General features: G+C 54.7%; 1 protein-coding gene across 1 annotated transcript; it reads right to left on the reverse strand.

The window, feature by feature from the left end:
• On the reverse strand, nucleotides 1-20,360 carry LOC135177012 (angiopoietin-related protein 7-like). The gene is made up of 6 exons (XM_064146618.1): nucleotides 19,732-20,360; nucleotides 9,768-9,990; nucleotides 8,318-8,455; nucleotides 6,231-6,447; nucleotides 3,435-3,630; nucleotides 1-928 (listed from the first exon to the last, which is right to left on the reverse strand). Exons 1-6 carry the CDS (start codon nucleotides 20,161-20,163, stop codon nucleotides 782-784), a joined length of 1,353 nt encoding a protein of 450 aa, XP_064002688.1. The 5' UTR covers nucleotides 20,164-20,360; the 3' UTR covers nucleotides 1-781.
• Between the last annotated feature and the right edge of the window lie 29 nt (nucleotides 20,361-20,389).

The raw sequence follows: 20,389 nt of genomic DNA on the forward strand, positions 1-20,389 counted from the left end.
GGAAAAGTGAGAATGGAATGGGAAATGGAAAAGCTTTGGCATTCCTTACTTCAAAGTCTTTTCACCTGAAGTATTGTTAATGTCCCCCTGTGTAAGACAACCCCTGACAGAGAAGGCAAGGATCACTGCAGACCTGCCTCCCCACCTCCCTGTGACACCCACCCTGGGCAATACGTGTTGTCTCTCCTGGTTTTCCTCAGGGCCATCTCAGCACCTCAAAGCCACCCCCAGCACATCCTTCAGGTGATGGACCTAGAGATGCAGCGATGTGAACAGAGAAGCTCTGCCAAGATCTGAGAGGTGCTCGTCTTACAGCACAAGAGTCAGCCCATCCCATCCCATGTGGAAAGCTCAGACAGGATTGCTGATCCTCTGCTTCCCTCTACAACACCCTTGGGTTGGTAGCCAGAGCCCTCAACAGCTCCACTCAGCAGAAGGTCCAGCCTCAGCGTGTGGCTGATTCCCATCGTGAGCCAGCTGGATTGAGCCTCAAGCCTTGAGCATGCCCAAGCCTGCCAAGAACTGCTGCTACATGCTTGTCTTTGCAAAGCTCAGAAATCACCTCCATGTCTTTAAGAGAGCTTTCACCATCCAAACACTCATTGAAGGTCCTGATGACTCTGTTGCTTCAGCTACCTTGAAAGCAAACAGGCAGCAACACGGACGGTGGCTCAGTGCCTTCAGGACCTCCAGCATCAATTTTTCGCTCAGAGCAAGCTATTTCCAGCCCTCTGTTCCCAGGGTTCAACGTGAGGTGAAGTGAAGAACACCTCAGGCTTCTTCAGGGGGAGAGGTGTGGCCGGAACGTGCGTGGTCGGATCATCATGACCACCTTCCTCAAGGAGTAGTAGTCTGTGTCCTTCCATGAGTACCACACGATCCCGTCCGGCCCCAGCATCCTGCGGTTCTTGATGGAGTAGCGCCCGCCCTGGGGTGCAGAGAAAGAAGTTGGAGAGGTCAGGGACTGGGAAACACATGGTGTGCTGGTTTGAGGCTAAGTGGGATATTTGAATGGGAGAAATGAGGTCATTGGTTGTGAAAAGTAAATGATGATGATGATGTCAGAATCACAGAATAAACCAGGTTGGAAAAGACCTCCAGGAACTAAAAGACCTCCAGGAACTAAAAGACCTCCAAGACCTAAAAGACCTCCAAGACCTAAAAGACCTCCAAGACCTAAAAGACCTCCAAGACCTAAAAGACCTCCAAGACCTAAAAGACCTCCAAGACCTAAAAGACCTCCAAGACCTAAAAGACCTCCAAGACCTAAAAGACCTCCAAGACCTAAAAGACCTCCAAGACCTAAAAGACCTCCAAGATCGTTGAGTCCAACCTGTTTCTCCAGCTACAGAAGAATTTTAATCATAGAATCAGGCAGGGGTGGAAGGGACCACAAGGAGCAGCCAGTTCCAACCCCCCTGCCATGCCCAGGGACACCCTACCCTAGAGCAGGCTGCTCACAGCCTCACACAGCCTGGCCTTAAACACCTCCAGCCATGGGGCCTCAACCACCTCCCTGGGCAACCCAGTCCAGCCTCTCACTCCTGCTCAACAACTTCCTCCTCACCTCCACTCTCAAGCTCCCCACCTCCAGCTTTGCTCCATTCCCCCCACTCCTGCCACTCCCTGACAGCCTCCAAAGTCCCTCCCCAGCTTCTCTGTAAGCCCCTTCAGGTGGTGAAAAGCCACAATAACCTAACACCTTCTAATCACCTAACACCTTCTAATTAACTAAACCATGGCACTAAGTGCCTCATCCAGTCTCCTTTAAACAACTCCCACCTGAATGCCTTCCCGTACAAACTACCCTGGGTGATCCTGCCTTGGCAGGGGGCTTGGACTTGATCTCTGGAGGTCCCTTCCAACCTCTAAAGTTCTGTGATTCTGTGATCTGAGAACCACTTGCTCTGAAACACCAGAGCTTGATGATGATGATGATGTGGTGAAGATAGCACACATAGCCCAGCATGTATCAAATGGTCCCAGAGAGGCTGGCATTGATCTGTCTCGGGCTATGTAATCCACCCAAACCACAAGTATCCACTATGTGATCCCAAACATCAGCATGCAGAGGTGTCTCAACACTCATGCCTGCACCATGGCACCAGAAACTTTGAACTCCCTCAGTGCCTAACATCTGTTTTGCTCCCTTCTTGGAGAGCAGAGGTTGGTCAAGCCAGGAAGGATTGTTACAATGTGAGTCTCAAATGGTGCCAAGGGAGGTTTAGGCTGGATGTTAGGAGGAAGTTGTTGTCAGAGAGAGTGATTGGCATTGGAATGGGCTGCCCAGGGAGGTGGTGGAGTCGCTGTGCCTGGAGGTGTTGAAGCCAAGCCTGGCTGAGGCACTTAGTGCCATGGTCTGGTTGCTTGGCCAGGGCTGGGTGCTAGGTTGGGCTGGCTGAGCTTGGAGGTCTCTTCCAACCTGGTTGATTCTATGATTCTATGACCCACAAACTCCTCCCAACCCTGGCTTTGTGTGCTATCGTCTGCCTCCTCATACCTCCACTTTTCCTTCACAGTATCACAGTATTATCAGGACTGGAAGAGACCTCACAGATCATCAAGTCCAACCCTTTACCACAGAGCTCAAGGCTAGACCATGGCACCAAGTGCCACGTCCAATCCTGCCTTGAACAGCCCCAGGGATGGCGACTCCACCACGTCCCCAGGCAGCCCATTCCAGTGTCCTTGTAGCACAACCCATTGAGGTCAGGGAATCATGGAATCATTTAGGCTGGAAGAGACATCAAGCCCTTCCTTTGGCTTGGGAGAACATCAAGCCCAGCTGCTAAGAAAAAAGCACTGGCTGGAGAGCAGTGGTCACTGTGGTGGCCTGGCAGTGCTGGGGTAATGGTTGGAATGGATGACCTTATTGCTGTCTACAACTACCTGAGGGGTGGTTGTGGCCAGGAGGAGGTTGCTCTCTTCTCTCAGGTGGCCAGCACCAGAACAAGAGGACACAGCCTCAGGCTATGCCAGGGGAGATTTAGGCTGGAGGTGAGGAGAAAGTTCTTCCCTGAGAGAGTCATTGGACACTGGAATGGGCTGCCCAGGGAGGTGGTGGAGTCGCCGTCCCTGGAGCTGTTGAAGGCAGGATTGGACGTGGCACTTGGTGCCATGGTCTGGCCTTGAGCTCTGTGGTAAAGGGTTGGACTTGATGATCTGTGAGGTCTCTTCCAACCTTGGTGATACTGTGATACTGTGATCTTAAAAGGTCTCTTCCAATCATAGAATCATAGAATCAACCAGGTTGGAAGAGACCTCCAAGATCATCCAGTCCAACCTAGCACCCAGCCCTAACCAATCAACTAGACCATGGCACTGAGTGCCTCATCCAGTCTTTTCTTGAAGACGCCCAGGGACGGTGCCTCCACCACCTCCCTGGGCAGCCCATTCGAGGAACAGCAGCTAGTGTCATTGTCCCTGCACTTTACCTTGTAGTACACCCCATTGAGGTTGGAGAAAAAGCACTGGTGGTACCACCAGCCTCCGTGGGAGATCTCAGCGCAGATGTTCCCTGAGTCAGGGGTGCTGAAGCTCCTCTTGTTGTGGTACCAGGCGAAGGAATCCTCCACGGTCCCGCTGAAGCCATCCACGTGCAGGCGGTAATAGTTCTCCTCATCCTCAATGCTGCAAGAAACCAAGGGAGGACTATTTAATGGGGAGTGTTTGAGTCTCCTGTCCCACCTGCATTCCTGGTGTGGACACTTCACAAACACCGAGCCACTCTGGCCAGCTTCCTTACTATGATTCACCACCTCCAGAAGCCAAAGATGTCTTTCTCTCTTCTGTGGGGTGTGCATGATCTTGTGGTGACTCAGAGCACATGTCAGAGGTCTAAACTGGGCTAGCTGTGACTCTCAAACCACAACAAAGAGCTCTAAGATCACAACAAAGGACTGTGGCGGCTTCCTCTCTAGTTACACAGCTCCACCTCTTCTCCATTTAACAAGCACCCAGCTCTGCACCTAGAGTGAGCTAATTAGTCACTACCTCCAGGCTAGCAAAGGCTGAAGGTCACTGCCATTGCACTTGACGTCTGATGAGAAGAGTTGGAGTGACCACTCACAGCACACATATGCTGGTGGAAGCTGCTTCAAGACATCACAGTATCATCAGGGTTGGAAGAGACCTCACAGATCATCAAGTCCAACCCTTTACCACAGAGCTCAAGGCCAGACCATGGCACCAAGTGCCACGTCCAATCCTGCCTTCAACAGCTCCAGGGACGGCGACTCCACCACCTCCCCGGGCAGCCCATTCCAGTGTCCAATGACTCTCTCAGGGAAGAACTTTCTCCTCACCTCCAGCCTAAATTTCCCCTGGCATAGCCTGAGGCTGTGTCCTCTTGTTCTGTCGCTGGCCACCTGAGAGAAGAGAGCAACCTCCTCCTGGCCACAACCACCCCTCAGGTAGTTGTAGACAGCAATAAGGTCACCCCTGAGCTTATGTCCAGTTTCAGTAGATCTGAGCTCTACTTGAAGCTCTCCAGCTTCAAGTTTCCCTAAGGTGCCCTTTGGACATCCTCCCGTGGTGGAGTACTCCACAGTCACCCACAACAGGGAAGTGTTTCATCAAGCCAGAATTGGTCACCTCTGATTAAGAAAGGATGTGGCTGGTGTGGTGTGGAGAAATAGAACACCAGAGGAGGGGAAGAGCTGTAGATGCTGAAGGACATCACAGCAGCTCCAATAAGCAAAAGGCACAAGTAGTCAGAGTAAAGTCAAGGCACATAAACCCTATGAGGAGAGGCTGAGGGAGCTGGGGGTGTGCAGCCTGCAGAAGAGGAGGCTCAGGGGTGATCTTATTACTGTCTACAACTACCTGAAGGGAAGCTGTAGCCAGGTGGGGGGTGGCCTCTTCTCCCAGGCAACCAGCAATAGAACAAGGGGACACAGTCTCAAGTTGTGCCAGGGTAGGTCTAGGCTGGATGTTAGGAGGAAGTTGTTGACAGAGAGTGATTGGCATTGGAATGGGCTGCCCAGAGAGGTGGTGGAATCTCTGTGCCTGGAGGTGTTGAAGCAAAGCCTGGATGAGACACTTAGTGCCATGGTCTAGTTGAGTGGATAGGGCTGGGTGTTAGGTTGGACTGGATGATCTTGGAGGTCTCTTCCAACCTGCTTGACTCTATGATTCTATGCCTGAAGGTCTCCAGACATTGGTGCTCTGAGGGCTGGAGCATCTTTCCTATGAGGACTGGCTGAGAAAGTTGGGATTGTTCAGCCTAAAGAAGAGAGGGATCCAGGAAGACCTTCTTGTTCCTTTTCAGTACTTAGAGGGGACAAGGAGAAAGCAGGAGGCAGACTTTTATAGCAGGACCTGTTGTGGCAGGACAAGGGGTGATGGTTTAAAACTGAAAGAGGAGAGATTCTGACTCAATAGAAAGAAGAAACTGTTTACATTGAGGGTGGTGAGACCCTGGCCCAGGTTGCCCAGAGAGGTGCAGATGCCTGTGGTGGTTTGAGACTAATTGGAAGATTTTATTGAGAGAAATTAAATCCTTAGCTATGAGAAGAAAAGAAACCAACACTTACTCTCTCTCACCCATTCTTCTGCTGAGAAACACAACTAGTCAAAGTGGGGATAAGACACTCCCTGCTCACACACTGCTCAGCTCTCACTTTTGGCTGTGCCACGGATGGGATGGGAAAGTAATGATCATAGAATCAGCCAGGTTGGAAGAGAGCTCCAAGTTCATCCAGCCCAACCTAGCACCCAGCCCTGGTCAAGCAACCAGACCATGGCACTAAGTGCCTCAGCCAGGCTTGGCTTCAACACCTCCAGGCACAGCCACTCCACCACCTCCCTGGGCAGCCCATTCCAATGCCAATCACTCTCTCTGACAACAACTTCCTAACAACATCCAGACTAGACCTCCCCTGACACAACTTCACACTCTGTCCCCTTGTTCTGTTGCTGCTTGCCTGGCAGCAGAGCCCAACCCCACCTGGCTACAGCCTCCCTTCAGGGAGTTGCAGACAGCAATGAGGTCAGCCCTGAGCCTCCTCTTCTGCAGGCTGCACACCCCCAGCTCCCTCAGCCTCTCCTCACAGGGCTGTGCTCCAGGCCCCTCACCAGCTTCCTTGCCCTTCTCTGGACACCTTCCAGCACCTCAACATCTCTCTTGAATTGAGGAGCCCAGAACTGCACCCAGCAGTCCAGGTTGAGTTGATTCTATGCCCAAAGCAGCTGTGTCTGTGAGCAGCAGGGGAGGACATGCCACTTTCTACCTGAAGACCTGGTAGAAGGCATGCTTGTGCTTGCTGTTCCAGTCCTCCAGGTCAATGCGCAGCGAGTAGTCCCCTTGGCTGGTCAGCTTATGGATGTTCTCATTGCCCATCCAGAATTCACCATTGAGGTCTCCAAAGCCCTCCTTGTACTCATTCCAGGTTCGGTTGAAGTCCACCGAGCCATCCTGACGCCTCTGGATGACTGTCCAGCCTCCGCCTGCCGGGGGAAAGAGAAGGAACAGGAGATTCCACATGAGACAGGAGGAGGGAACTGCTGTGCTTTGAGGCTGACAGAGCACTGGACCAAGATCTCCAGAGACATCGTAGAGTCTCCTTCTCTGGAGACATTCCAAACCCACCCAGACATGATCCTGGGTAACCTGCTGTGAGAGACCCTGTTTTAGCCAGGGGGTTGGACTAGATGACCTTCAGAGGTCCCTTCCAACCCCCACCATGCTGTGATTTTACGAGGATAAAGTGTGACTACCAGGGAACATTCAAGCATCCCAGATAGGCCCCTTAGTGATGTCACCTCTGAGGATCCATCTGCAGCTCAGTAAGGTGTCTCTTTGTCATGTGTCCTCTCACCAGGTGGCAAAATACAGCATCCCTCACACGTCCCTCATGATGCCCATCCTAGACCACAGAAAGAGACCTCCACCTCTTCCACGTTGGTCCATGATGTTGTCCTCTTGTTGGCTGTCAGATGCTCATTCCAGATCTTGAGATGATTTAAAATGAGGCAGACATAGCAGTTTTCAGGAGGCAAAACCTTCTGAAAGTTTGAGACTGGAACAAGCCAGAGATCCTGGAGTGTGGAGATGGTTCTGTACTGTTCCTGCAGCACCACAGAGGCACAGGAGCTCTCCCAGGATTGTCTCACTGTCCATCTGCTCTCCCATCTGTCCAAATCTCTCTCCCTCCTCTCTCCTTTTCATTCTAACAATGTAAGCCTGGGGCCAGGGTAGGGGGGGAAGCAGGGACACAGGGAAGATGGGACTGGGGCCATTTGTTGTTCTATGTCTGCACTGCCTGTTGCTAGACAGTGTCCAAGGTCTGCTGCCAGTCCTGCAGATAGCAGCCATGACATAACAGAGAGCACACTCTCTGGACAGCCTGCAGAAGAATAGGCTCAGGGCTGACCTCATTGCTGTCTACAACTCCCTGAAGGGAGGCTGTAGCCAGGTGGGGTTGGGCTCTGCTGCCAGGCTAGCAGCAACAGAACAAGGGGACACAGTCTCAAGTTGTGCCAGGGAAGATCTAGGCTGGATGTTGTTAGGATGTTTTTGGCAGAGAGAGTGATTGGCATTGGAATGGGCTGCCCAGGGAGGTGGTGGAGTCGCTGTGCCTGGAGGTGCTGAAGCCAAGCCTGGCTGAGGCACTTAGTGCCATGGTCTGGTTGGTTGGCCAGGGCTGGGTGCTAGGTTGGACTGGCTGAGCTTGGAGGTCTCTTCCAACCTGCTTGATTCTATGATTCTATGACAATAAGAAATGTCCTTAGGTTGTTCCAGGGAAGGATTAGGTTGGATACCAGGGAAAACATTTTCCATGGAAGGGTTGTTGAGTGCTGACACAGGCAGTCCAGGGCAATGGTGGAGTCCCCATCCCTGGAGGGATTTAGGGGATGTGCAGGTGTGCTGCTGAGGGGGACAGTTTAGCAGTGCCTTGGCAGTGCTGGGTTAATGGTTGCACTTAATGACCTTCAAGGTCTTTTCCAAACAAATGATCTTCAAGGTCCTTGCAACCAAATGATCTTAAAAGTCTTTTCCAACCAAAATCATAAAGGTCTCTTCCAACCGGGTTGATTCTATGGTTCTATGATTTGTAAGTGGGGTAAAGCTGTGGTGCAGCTTAGCTTTTCCCATTTCCTGACTTTCCTAACTTACTACACTTGCCCCTAATCATCCTTGGGAAGATTTCCCAACCAAATCAGAACCTGTAAATAAACCCTAACTGGTTCTGTAGATAGTTTTGGATGGGGGGGGGTGGGTGGTGTGTGTTTGGGGGAAAGCCAAAATTATCCTATGTTGTACAATTCTTGCCTCAGGCAATTAATCCCCAACCAGATCAGTGCCTCCTCACAGTACCTTCAGTGTCCATCTCACACAGCACTTCGATAGGCATCCCTCCCACTGCAGGCATGATGTTGTAGATCCCAGAGCGCCGCAGCCCATTGTAGTAAACAGAGGCACAGTCAATGGGGCAGTTCCTGGCATGCTTCACTTCTGAGAGGCAAAGCAGAGACAGGTGGAGTTGGGTGCAGGGCTTGGAGAAAGGGACATCTTCCACTGGATCAGGTTTCTCAAGGGCCAGGCTGTGTGAGGCTGTGTGCAGCCTGCTCTAGGGTAGGGTGTCCCTGGGCATGGCAGGGGGGTTGGAACTGGCTGCTCCTTGTGGTCCCTTCCAACCCTGACTGATTCTATGATTCTCTGATTTCTATGATTCTATGATTCAATGGTTTATATGATTCTATGTCCCTTCCCATGACAGGTGGTTGGAACTGGGTGATCTTCAAGCTCCCTTCCAACCTAATCCTAGGAATCTATGTCCTTGCTCAAGGCACAGAGGTTGGACTAGATGATTTCTGAGATGCTTCTAACCCAAACCATTCTATGTATCACAGAATCACAGGGACTGGAAGGGGCCTCAAAAGCTCATCCAGTTCAGCCCCCCCCCCCCCCCCCCCCCCGCCAGAGCAGGATTACCTAGACCAGATTACACAGGAATACATCCAGGTGGGGTTTGAATATCTCCAAAGAGGGAGACTCCACAACCCCTCTGGGCAGCCTGTTCCACTGTTCTGTCACACTCACAGGGCAAAAATTCCTCCTCATGTTTACATGGAAGTTCTTCACAGAGAGAGAGATTTCCCATTGGAATGGGCTGCCCAGGGAGGTGGTGGAGGCACTGTCCCTGGAGGTCTTCAAGAAAAGACTGGATGAGGCACTTAGTGCCATGGTCTAGTTGAGTGGATAGGGCTGGGGGATAGGTTGGACTGGATGAACTTTGAAGTCTCTTCCAACCTGCTTGATTCTATGATTTTATGAAACTTTCTATGCCTTCCTTCAGCTTCCACCCACTGCCCCTTGTCCTGTCATTGGGCATCTCCCAGCAGAGCCTGGCTCCAGCCTCCTGCCACCCACCCTTTGCATCTTTAGAAGCATTGATGAGGTCACCTCTCAGTCCTCTCTTCTCCAGGCTAAAGATCCCCAGTTCCCTCAGGCTCTCCTCATAAGAGAGATATTCCATTACCTTCATCATCTTTGTGGCTCTGTGCTGGACTTTCTCAAGCAGTTCTATGTCCTTCTTCAACTGGGGGTCCCAGAACTAGACACAGTACTCCAGATGGGACCTCATCAGGGCAGAACAGAGAGGCTGGAGAACCTCTCTCGACTCATTAACCCTTCTAATCCACCCCGGAATGGCATTGACCCTCCTGGCCACAAGAGCACACTGCTGGCTCATAGTCAACCTCCCATCACCAAGGTAAGGCTGAAGCCTCTCCTCCCAGCCAGCCCCCCCGCAGCTCCCCATCACCTGGGTGGTGCATCTCCTCTTGGAGCCTCATGTCGGCGGGGCCGAGGCAGGTGGGGTTGCGCCAGGCCCAGTCGGTGAGGACGGAGATGTTGTTGAGCTGCGCCTGCATGTCGTAGAGCAGCGTGGCCTGGATGTGCTGCAGGGTGCTGGCCTCGCTGTACCGATGCTCCAGGTCCTGCACCCGCTGAGCCAGGCTGTGGTTGCGGCCGGCTGCCTCCTCGTGCTGCACACAGGGAGAGAGGGGCAGGAGGTCGCACAGGCACAGACACATCCAGGGTGGAGAAGCCCCTCGGCATCACCAAGTCCAACCTAGAACCCTGCTCAGCCAGACTCACCTTAAACCATAGCCAAACGACCCTTAAACACATCCAGGGTGGAGAAGCCTCTCGGCATCACCAAGTCCAACCTAGAACCCTGCTCAGCCAGACTCACCTTAAACCATAGCCAAACAACCCTTAAACACATCCAGGGTGGAGAAGCCTCTCAGCATCACCAAATCCAACCTAGATCCCTGCTCAGCCAGACTCACCTTAAACCATAGCCAAACGAACCTTAAACACATCCAGGGTGGAGAACCCCCTCGGCATCGCCAAGTCCAACCTAGAACCCTGCTCAGCCAGATTCACCTTAAACCATAGCCAAATGACCCTTAAACACATCCAGGGTGGAGAACCCCCTCGGCATCACCAAGTCCAACCTAGAACCCTGCTCAGCCAGACTCACCTTAAACCATCCAAATGACCCTTAAACACATCCAGGGTGGAGAAGCCCCTCGGCATCACCAAGTCCAAGCTAGAACCCTGCTCAGCCAGACTCACCTTAAACCATAGCCAAACGACCCTTAAACACATCCAGGGTGGAGAAGCCTCTCAGCATCACCAAATCCAACCTAGAACCCTGCTCAGCCAGACTCACCTTAAACCATAGCCAAATAACCCTTAAACACATCCAGGGTGGAGAACCCCCTCGGCATCACCAAGTCCAACCTAGAACCCTGCTCAGCCAGACTCACCTTAAACCATAGCCAAATGACCCTTAAACACATCCAGGGTGGAGAACCCCCTCGGCATCACCAAGTCCAACCTAGAACTCTGCTCAGCCAGACTCACCTTAAACCATAGCCAAACGACCCTTAAACACATCCAGGGTGGAGAACCCCCTCGGCATCACCAAGTCCAACCTAGAACTCTGCTCAGCCAGACTCACCTTAAACCATAGCCAAACGACCCTTAAACACATCCAGGGTGGAGAACCCCCTTGGCATCACCAAGTCCAACCTAGAACCCTGCTCAGCCAGACTCACCTTAAACCATAGCCAAACAACCCTTAAACACATCCAGGGTGGAGAAGCCTCTCAGCATCGCCAAGTCCAACCTAGAACTCTGCTCAGCCAGACTCACCTTAAACCATAGCCAAACGACCCTTAAACACATCCAGGGTGGGTGACTCCACCACCTCTCTAGGCAGCTCATTTCAGTGACTGACCACCTCCTTGGGCAGCTCATTCCAGTGTCTGACCACCTCCCTGGGCAGCTCATTCCAATCCCTGACAACTCTCTCCATGAAAACCTTTCTCCTAATATCCAATCCAAACCTATCCAGGCTCAGCTTGAGGCCATTCCCCCTTGTTCTGTCTTCAATTACCTGTGAGAAGAGACCAGCAGCAGCCTCCCTACAATGTCCCTGCAGATAGAGAATCACAGAATCAAGCAGGTTGGAAGAGACCTCCAAGCTCAGCCAGTCCAACCTAGCACCCAGCCCTGGCCAACCAACCAGACCATGGCACTAAGTGCCTCAGCCAGGCTTGGCTTCAACACCTCCAGGCATAGAGACTCCACCACCTCCCTGGGCAGCCCATTCCAATGCCAATCACTCTCTCTGACAACAACTTCCTAACAACATCCAGCCTAGACCTCCCCCGACACAACTTGACACTCTGTCCCCTTCTTCTCTTGCTGCTTGCCTGGCAGAAGAGACCAACCCCACCTGGCTACAGCCTCCCTTCAGGGAGCTGCAGACAGCAATGAGGTCAGCCCTGAGCCTCCTCTTCTGCAGGCTGCACACCCCCAGCTCCCTCAGCCTCTCCTCACAGGGCTGTGCTCCAGGCCCCTCACCAGCTTCCTTGCCCTTCTCTGGACACCTTCCAGCACCTCAACATCTCTCTTGAATTGAGGAGCCCAGAACTGGACACAGCACTCAAGGTGTGGCCTGACCACTGCTGAGTCCAGGGGCAGAATAACCTCCCTTGTCCTGCTGCCCACATCCTTCCTGCTGGCCACACCATTGCTGACTCAAGCCAGGATGCTGTTTGCCTTCTTGACCACCTGGGCACCTTGCTGGCCTAGCTTCAGGCAGCTGTCAACCAACAATCCCAGGTCATCTTCCTTGTTCTGCTGCTGGTTGCCTGTTTTGCTGTTGGCTTTTAGGACGAGCTTTACACAAGGAAGACATGGACCTGCTGGAATGAGTCAGGAAGAGGAGAGGACTGGAATGCCTTTGCTGTGAGGACAGGTTGAGAGAGTTGGGGGCTGTTCAGTCTGGAGAAGAGAAGGCTCCAGGGAGACCTTCTTGTAACCTTTTGGTACTTCAGGGGGCTGACAAAAAAAGGTGGGGGCAGACTTTTTATCAGGGGCTGTTGTGACAGGACAAGGAGTGATGGTCTGAACCAACAGAGGAGATTTAGAGCAGACAGAAAGAAGGAATTGTTTCCACTGAGGGTGGTGAGACACTGGCTCAGGTAGCCCAGAATGCTGGCAGATGCCCCACCCTTGGAAACACTCCAGGTGAAGTTGGACAGGGCTCTGGGCAACCTGCTCTAGTTGAAAGTGTCCTTTCTCACTGCAGGGGAGTTGAGCTAGATGACCTTTGTGTCCCTTCCAACCCAGAACGTTCTGTGATGCACTGGTTCTGGGACAAGCAGGCTCTGATCCTGTGCACAACTTAACACTCCAGCTGGCTGGAGATGCCCACAGCTCGTACCAGGAGATGGGCACCCTCGCTCTGCTGTTCAGTGCTCCCTGTCCATTAGATGGCAGAGCAAGCCTTGAGCAGCACCTCCAAAGCCGCACAACACCCTGGGGCTGGGAACCTCCACCTCCCTCCTCTGGGCAATGGAAGCAGCTCCACTCCGTGCTCCCCAGCCCCTTCCGAGGGTTCGGCAATCCAGGGTCCCTACCTGTGCTGGAGGGATGCTGGAGTCCCCTCTCTGTCCATCTGCTCCACATCATCGCTTTGGGCTCACAGTCACACCGAGAGCCTCAAAACAAACGAGTTGATTCTCTCAGCCTCCTGTCTTCAGCATCAGGAGCAAACCTCGATGTTCTAGGTGGAGACAGAGATCTTGGCTCCTCACTGCCTGCAGACTTGCTGCTGAGGGCCATGCTTTCCTTCAGCTGATAGGGGTTAATGATCAGAGTATGTTTTCTCCTCTTCCAGCTGCTCCCAGGACCCAGCTCACACCCCAGTCCCCATCTCTGTCAGAACAGTTCTGAGGTTACTGTTCCCAGGAGACGTCATCACCTCTGCTGGGTTTTTTTGGCAGCTCTAATTTCTTCCCAGTGCTACCTGAGCATTGCACCACCCTGTTAAAAGCCCACCAAGGCTGCCTGTACCCCAAAACCCACATCAGCAGGATAGGCAGGGGGCTGACAAAGTGGGAATGACAGCTGCCATGACGTGGTGCTTCCCTCCTCAGGACTGCAGTGCCTCCATCTCCACCCTAAATCAACCTGCTCTGTGAGCTGTGGCTGATACAGATTTCTTCCAGCTGCCTTCACCCACGCAGCAGCTCTCCAAGTAAACCCCATGATGCTTCCTCCCAGACAGTTCCCCTCCTCCACAGTTGATATGTCCTGCTGCTGATTAAAACCAGCAGAACCTGGCCACCATCATACTGCCTTGATGCTGCTCCCTTGCCCAATAAGGTGGGGCTTGGAAGGGACCTCTGCAGATCATCTAGTCCAACCTCTCTGCTAAAGCAATCTCACCCAGAGCAGGTTGCCCAGGATTGTGTCTAGGTGGGTTTGGAATCTCTCCAGAGATGAAGACTCCACAACATCTCTGGGCAGATCCTGCATCCCTCTGCATCAGTGGGACCAGGACTGTGATTTTGGAGGGTGTGCAAAAGTGATAGGTAGTGCAAATATAATAGGGCTGGGTGTGGAGAGACTCCTTTTGGTCCCTGTATTGCACTGGCAGAGGTGGGGCCAACTCATCTGATCCAGTGAGAGTGCTCAGGCACTGGAACAGACTCCTCAGAGAGGCTGTGCATGGAACTGTGGAATTGTTTTGGTTGGAAGACACTCTTAAGGTCACAGGATCACAGGATGTTAGGGGTTGGAAAGGACCCAAGGAGATCATCAAGTCCAACCCCCCCTGCCAGAGCAGGACCACACAGTCTAGCACAGATCACACAGGAACACATCCAGACAGGCCTGGAAAGGCTCCAGAGAAGGAGACTCCACAGCCTCTCTGGGCAGTCTGTTCCAGGGCTCTGTGATCTTTGAGTCCATACATCAACCCAGCACTGCCAGGTCACCACTAAACCATGTCCCTCAGCACCACATCTCCACAGCTTTCTAATCCCTGTAGGGATGGTGCCTCCACCACTGCCCTGGGCAGCCTGTTCCAGTGCTCTGTGATCTTTGAGTCCATTCATCAACCCAGCACTGCCAGGTCACCACTAAACCATGTCCCTCAGCTCCACAGCTTTCCAATCCCTGTAGGGATGGTGACTCCATTACTGCCCTGGGCAGCCTGTTCCAGGGCTTGACAAACCTTTCAGGGAAGAAATTGTTCCTTGTGTCCAACCTAAACCTCCCCTGGTGCTCTCCTTGCTGTGAATGCACAGGTGGGCATCACATCTGCTAACTTCCAGTAAACTGGACCCTCCCAGTGAGCTAGGACTCCTGGTAACTAGAAGTGTCTTGATGAGTGCCAGCTCCCTCAGTGCTCTTGGGTAGATCCCATACCCCACTCCTGGAAATAATCCAGGTTGTGTTGGATCATGGAATCATAGAGTGATAGAATCAGTCAGGGTTGGAAGGGACCACAAGGAGCAGCCTATTCCAAGACCCCTGCCATGGGCAGGGACACCCTACCCTAGAGCAGGCTGCACACAGCCTCATCCAGCCTGGCCCTTGAGCAACCTGATCAGGTGGAAGATGTCCCTGCTTGCAGCAGGTGAGCTGGAACTAGATGACCTTTAGGCACCTTCCAGCCCAAACCATCCTATGATTCTGTTGTGTGAATTTGGGTGTCCCCATTAGCTCAAGAAGAGCTGTGACCTGAAAGAGCCTGTTGCTCTCAGCCAAGAGAGACAGCTCCACTGGGATAGACAAGCCCACGCTCAGCTCCTGAAGAAATACTGGTGGCATATCCCAGGGAGATCAACCAGCATCAGCAAGAGGCTGATTTGTGAAGATGGATTAAGGGAGCAGTAGCTCCTTCTTGGGAAAAACAGAGGTGGAGGAGACATAAGCAGCCTTATTCCTTCTTCTTAGAATCATAGAGGGATAGAATCAGTCAGGGTTGGAAGGGACCACAAGGAGCAGCCAGTTCCAACCCCCCTGCCATGCCCAGGGACACCCTACCCTACAGCAGGCTGCACACAGCCTCACACAGCCTGGCCTCAAACACCTCCAGCCATGGGGCCTCAACCACCTCCCTGGGCAGCCCAGTCCAGCCTCTCACCACTCTCATGCTCAACAACTTCCTCCTCACCTCCACTCTCAATCTCCCCACCTCCAGCTTTGCTCCATTCCCCCCAGTCCTGCCACTCCCTCACAGCCTCAGAAGTCCCTCCCCAGCTCTTTTGTAGCCCCCTTCAGATCCTGGAAGGCCACAAGAAGGTCACCTGGGAGCCTCCTCTTCTGCAGCCTGCACAGCCCCAACTCTTTCAGTCTGTGCTCACAGCAGAGCTGCTGCAGCCCTCTGAGCATCCTCCTGGCCCTGCTCTGGACACACTCCAGCATCTCCACAGCCCTCCTGGAATAGAGGCTGCAGAACTGGATGCAGTACTCCAGGTGGGGTCTCAGCAGAGCACAGCAGAGGGGGAGAATCACCTCCCTGGCCCTGCTGGCCACACTTCTGCTGCAGCCCAGGCTCTGCTTGGCTTTCTGGGCTGCAAGTGCACACTGCTGGCTCCTGCTGAGCTTCTCCTCCAGCAGCACCCCCAAGTCCCTCTCCTCAGGGCTGCTCTCCAGCCACTCACTGCCCAGCCTGCATTTCTGCTTGGCATTGGCCTGACCCAGCTGCAGGTCCTTGCATTTGGTCTTGTTGAACCTCCTGAGCTTGGCTTGTGCCCACCTCTGCAGCCTGCTCAGGTCCCTCTGCAGAGGACACTCCACAACCTCTCTTCAGCACCCTCAGAGGAAAAAAAGATTTTCATGGTGTTCATTTGGGACTTCCTATGGTCCAATTTGTGCCCATTGCCCCTCAGCAACCTCTCCAAGGCAGGCCTGAAGTCATATAAGAGAGCACAAACAAAACACTGAGGGGGTTCTCAGGCTCACAGGATATTAGGGGTTGGAAGGGACCCAAGGAGATCATCCAGTCCAACCCTCCTGCCAGAGCAGGACCACACAATCCAGCATAGATCACAGAGGAACACATCCAGACAGGCCTTGAAAGGCTCCAGAGAAGGAGCTATTACAGGCTCACAAGATATTAGGGGTTGGAAGGGACCTCCATAGATCATGAAGTCCACCCTCCCTTGCCAGAGCAGGACCATAACCTAGTGCAGGTCGCACAGGAGTGCATTCAGATGGGTCTTTGAAAGGCTCCAGAGAAGGAGACTCCACAACATCTCTGGGTAGCTTGCTCCAGTGCTCTGGGACCCTTACAGTCACCAAGTTCTTCCTCATGTTGAGGTGGAACTTCCTGTGCTGTAGTTTATATCCTTTGTCCTATGCCAGGACACAACTGAGAAGAGTTTGTCCCCTCCCTCTTGATCCATTGCCTCTTGATCCATTGCCTCTTGGTCCGTTGCCTCTTGGTCCGTTGCCTCTTGGTCCGTTGCCCTTTGTCCTATGCCAGGCCACAACTGAGAAGAGTTTGTCCCCTCCCTCTTGATCCATTGCCCTTTGTCCTATGCCAGGGCACAACTGAGAAGAGTTTGTCCCCTCCCTCTTGATCCATTGCCTCTTGATCCATTGCCTCTTGATCCATTGCCCTTTGTCCTATGCCAGAGCACAACTGAGAAGAGTTTGTCCCCTCCCTCTTGATCCATTGCCTCTTGATCCATTGCCCTTTGTCCTATGCCAGGGCACAACTGAGAAGAGTTTGTCCCCTCCCTCTTGATCCATTGCCTCTTGATCCATTGCCCTTTGTCCTATGCCAGAGCACAACTGAGAAGAGTTTGTCCCCTCCCTCTTGATCCATTGCCTCTTGATCCATTGCCCTTTGTCCTATGCCAGGGCACAACTGAGAAGAGTTTGTCCCCTCCCTCTTGACCCCCAGCCCTCAGATATTTATAAACATTGATTTAAGTCCTCTCTTCACCAGACCACACAGCCCCAGGTCCCTCAGCTTCTCCTCACAGGGCAGTGCTCCAGCCCCTTCATCATCTTCATAGCCCTCCCTTGGGACTCTTTCAAGTAGATCCCTGCCCCTCCTGAACTGGGGCGCCCAGAACTGACCACAGTATGCCAGGTGAGGTGGTAAGCAAGAGCATCCCTGGAAGGCTCCCAAGCCATCACAGTGGGAGCAGCTGGGGTTCAATGGCTGTCCCAGACCACGGTCAGGACCATGCCACGCACTTCCTCGGGCGTCCTGCTGCGAGCGGCAGGAGTGGGAAGGGACAGCAGGGAGCGGAGTAGGCAGGGACGGCAGGCAGGGAGCGGAGCGGGAGGGGATGGCAGGCAGGGAGCGAAGTGGGAGGGGATGGCAGGCAGGGGGCGGAGCGGGAGGGGAAGGCAGGCAGGGAGCGGAGTGGGCAGGGACGGCAGGCAGGGAGCGGAGTGGGAAGTCTGCCACAAGAAGCTCCTAGCCAAGCTGGCAGCTCATGGTTTGGACAGATTCACTCTGTGCTGGATCAAGAACTGGCTGGATGGCAGAGCTCAGAGAGTGGTGGTGAATGGTGCCACATCCAGTTGGCAGCTGTCACCAGTGGTGTTCCCCAAGGATCAGTGCTGGGCACAGTCCTGTTCAATATCTTTATTGATGATCTGGACGAGGGCATTGAGTCCAGCATCAGTAAGTTTGCAGATGACACCAAGCTGGGAGCAGGTGTTGATCTGTTGGAAGGTAGGAGAGCCCTGCAGAGGGACCTGGCCAGGCTGGATGGGTGGGCAGAGGCCAATGGGATGAGATTTAACAAGGCCAAGTGCAGGCTTCTGCACTTTGGCCACAATAACCCCAAGCAGCACTACAGGCTGGGGACTGAGCAGCTGGAGAGCAGCCAGGAGGAAAGGGACCTGGGGGTACCGATAGATAGTAGCTGAAGAGGAGGCAGCAGTGTGCCCAGGTGGCCAAGAGAGCCAATGGCATCCTGGCCTGCATCAGGAACAGTGTGGCCAGTAGGACAAGGGAGGTTATTCTGCCCCTGGACTCAGCACTGCTCAGGCCACACCTTGAGTGCTGTGTCCAGTTCTGGGCCCCTCAATTCAAGAGAGATGTTGAGGTGCTGGAAGGTGTCCAGAGAAGGGCAACAAGGCTGGTGAGGGGCCTGGAGCACAAATCCTATGAGGAGAGGTTGAGGGAGCTGGGCCTGTTTAGCCTGGAGAAGAGGAGGCTCAGGGGTGATCTTATTACTGTCTACAGCTACCTGAAGGGACATTGTAGCCAGGTGGGGGGTGGCCTCTTCTGCCAGGCAACCAGCAATAGAACAAGGGGACACAGTCTCAAGTTGTGCCAGGGTAGGTATAGGCTGGATATTAGGAAGAAGTTCTTCACAGAGAGAGTGATTGGCATTGGAATGGGCTGCCCAGGGAGGTGGTGGAGGCACTGTCCCTGGGGGTGTTCAAGAAAAGCCTGGCTGAGGCACTTAGTGCCATGGTCTGGTTGATTGGATAGGGCTGGGTGCTAGGTTGGACTGGATGAGCTTGGAGGTCTCTTCCAACCTGGTTGATTTTATGATTCTATGATTGAAGGACAGCAGGCAGGGAGCGGAGCGGGAAGGGACGGCAGGCAGGGAGCGGAGCGGGCAGGACGGCAGGCAGGGGGCGGAGCGGGCAGGACAGCAGGCAGGGGGCGGAGCGGGCAGGACAGCAGGCAGGGGGCGGAGCGGGCAGGACAGCAGGCAGGGAGCGGAGCGGGAGGGGACGGCAGGCAGGGAGCGGAGCGGGAGGGGACGGCAGGCAGGGAGCGGAGCGGGCGGGGACGGCAGGCAGGGGGCGGAGCGGGCAGGGACGGCAGGCAGGGGGCGGAGCGGGCAGGGACGGCAGGCAGGGGGCGGAGCGGGCAGGGACGGCAGGCAGGGGGCGGAGCGGGCAGGACAGCAGGCAGGGGGCGGAACGGGAGGGGACGGCAGGCAGGGAGCGGAGCGGGAAGGGACGGCAGGCAGGGAGCGGAGTGGGCAGGACACGGCAGGCAGGGAGCGGAGTGGGCAGGACACGGCAGGCAGGGAGCGGAGCGGGCAGGGACGGCAGGCAGGGGGCGGAGCGGGCAGGGACGGCAGGCAGGGGGCGGAGCGGGCAGGGACGGCAGGCAGGAAGCGGAGCGGGAGGGGACGGCAGGCAGGGAGCGGAGCGGGAGGGGACGGCAGGCAGGGAGCGGAGCGGGAGGGGACGGCAGGCAGGGAGCGGAGCGGGAAGGGACGGCAGGCAGGGAGCGGAGTGGGCAGGACACGGCAGGCAGGGAGCGGAGCGGGCAGGACACGGCAGGCAGGGAGCGGAGCGGGCAGGGACGGCAGGCAGGGAGCGGAGCGGGCAGGGACGGCAGGCAGGGAGCGGAGCGGGCAGGGACGGCAGGCAGGGAGCGGAGCGGGCAGGGACGGCAGGCAGGGAGCACGGCCCCTGCCCTTTACCTGGAGCTCAAGGACTTTGATGCGGTGCCGGTGGTTCCTCAGCTCCTCCTGCAGCTCTGAAATCAGCTCCCGCAGCTCCAGCACCTGCTGCTTACGCTCCTCGTTCTCGTGGAGCCAGTAGGACACCTCGTCGGTGCAGCGGAACATGTCCGGGCACCTCTGCTCGTCCCCCTGGGGCAAGGTGGCCACGATCTTACAGCGGCCGTTGGGCAGCACTTGGTTGCTGTACTCCCCGCACTGGATCAGGCCTGGGCTCTCCTGGGCACCTTCGTGGTCCCTGTAGGCTGCCGGCAGGGATTTCTGCAGCGAGAGGCTGCTCAGTGTGCCCACCAGGATGAGGCTCAGCAGACCCGCCCTGGCAGAGCTGGCGCTGGGGTCGGCCTTCATCAGGCAGGTGAGGATGGTCCCCCAGGGCGATGCCATGTGCCTCATCGTCAAACGCGGCTGGGAGGGAAGGTGGCAATGCCCAGGGCATAACACCAGCTCTTCTCCTGAGGGCTAAGGGGTGAGGCTGCAGCTGTATGGGAAGGGAGCATCAGGAGGGATCCCGGAGCTCTCAGCAAGGGGGTCGCTGCCGGGGAGGGACACATCTGTCCTCACAGAGCATCCTCCTCGGTGGCCAGCAAGCTGGGAGCGGGTGCAGTAGGAGCTCCTCGGC

The sequence above is a fragment of the Pogoniulus pusillus genome, chromosome 7 (assembly GCF_015220805.1).
Source record: "Pogoniulus pusillus isolate bPogPus1 chromosome 7, bPogPus1.pri, whole genome shotgun sequence".
Taxonomy (NCBI): Eukaryota; Metazoa; Chordata; class Aves; order Piciformes; family Lybiidae; genus Pogoniulus; species Pogoniulus pusillus.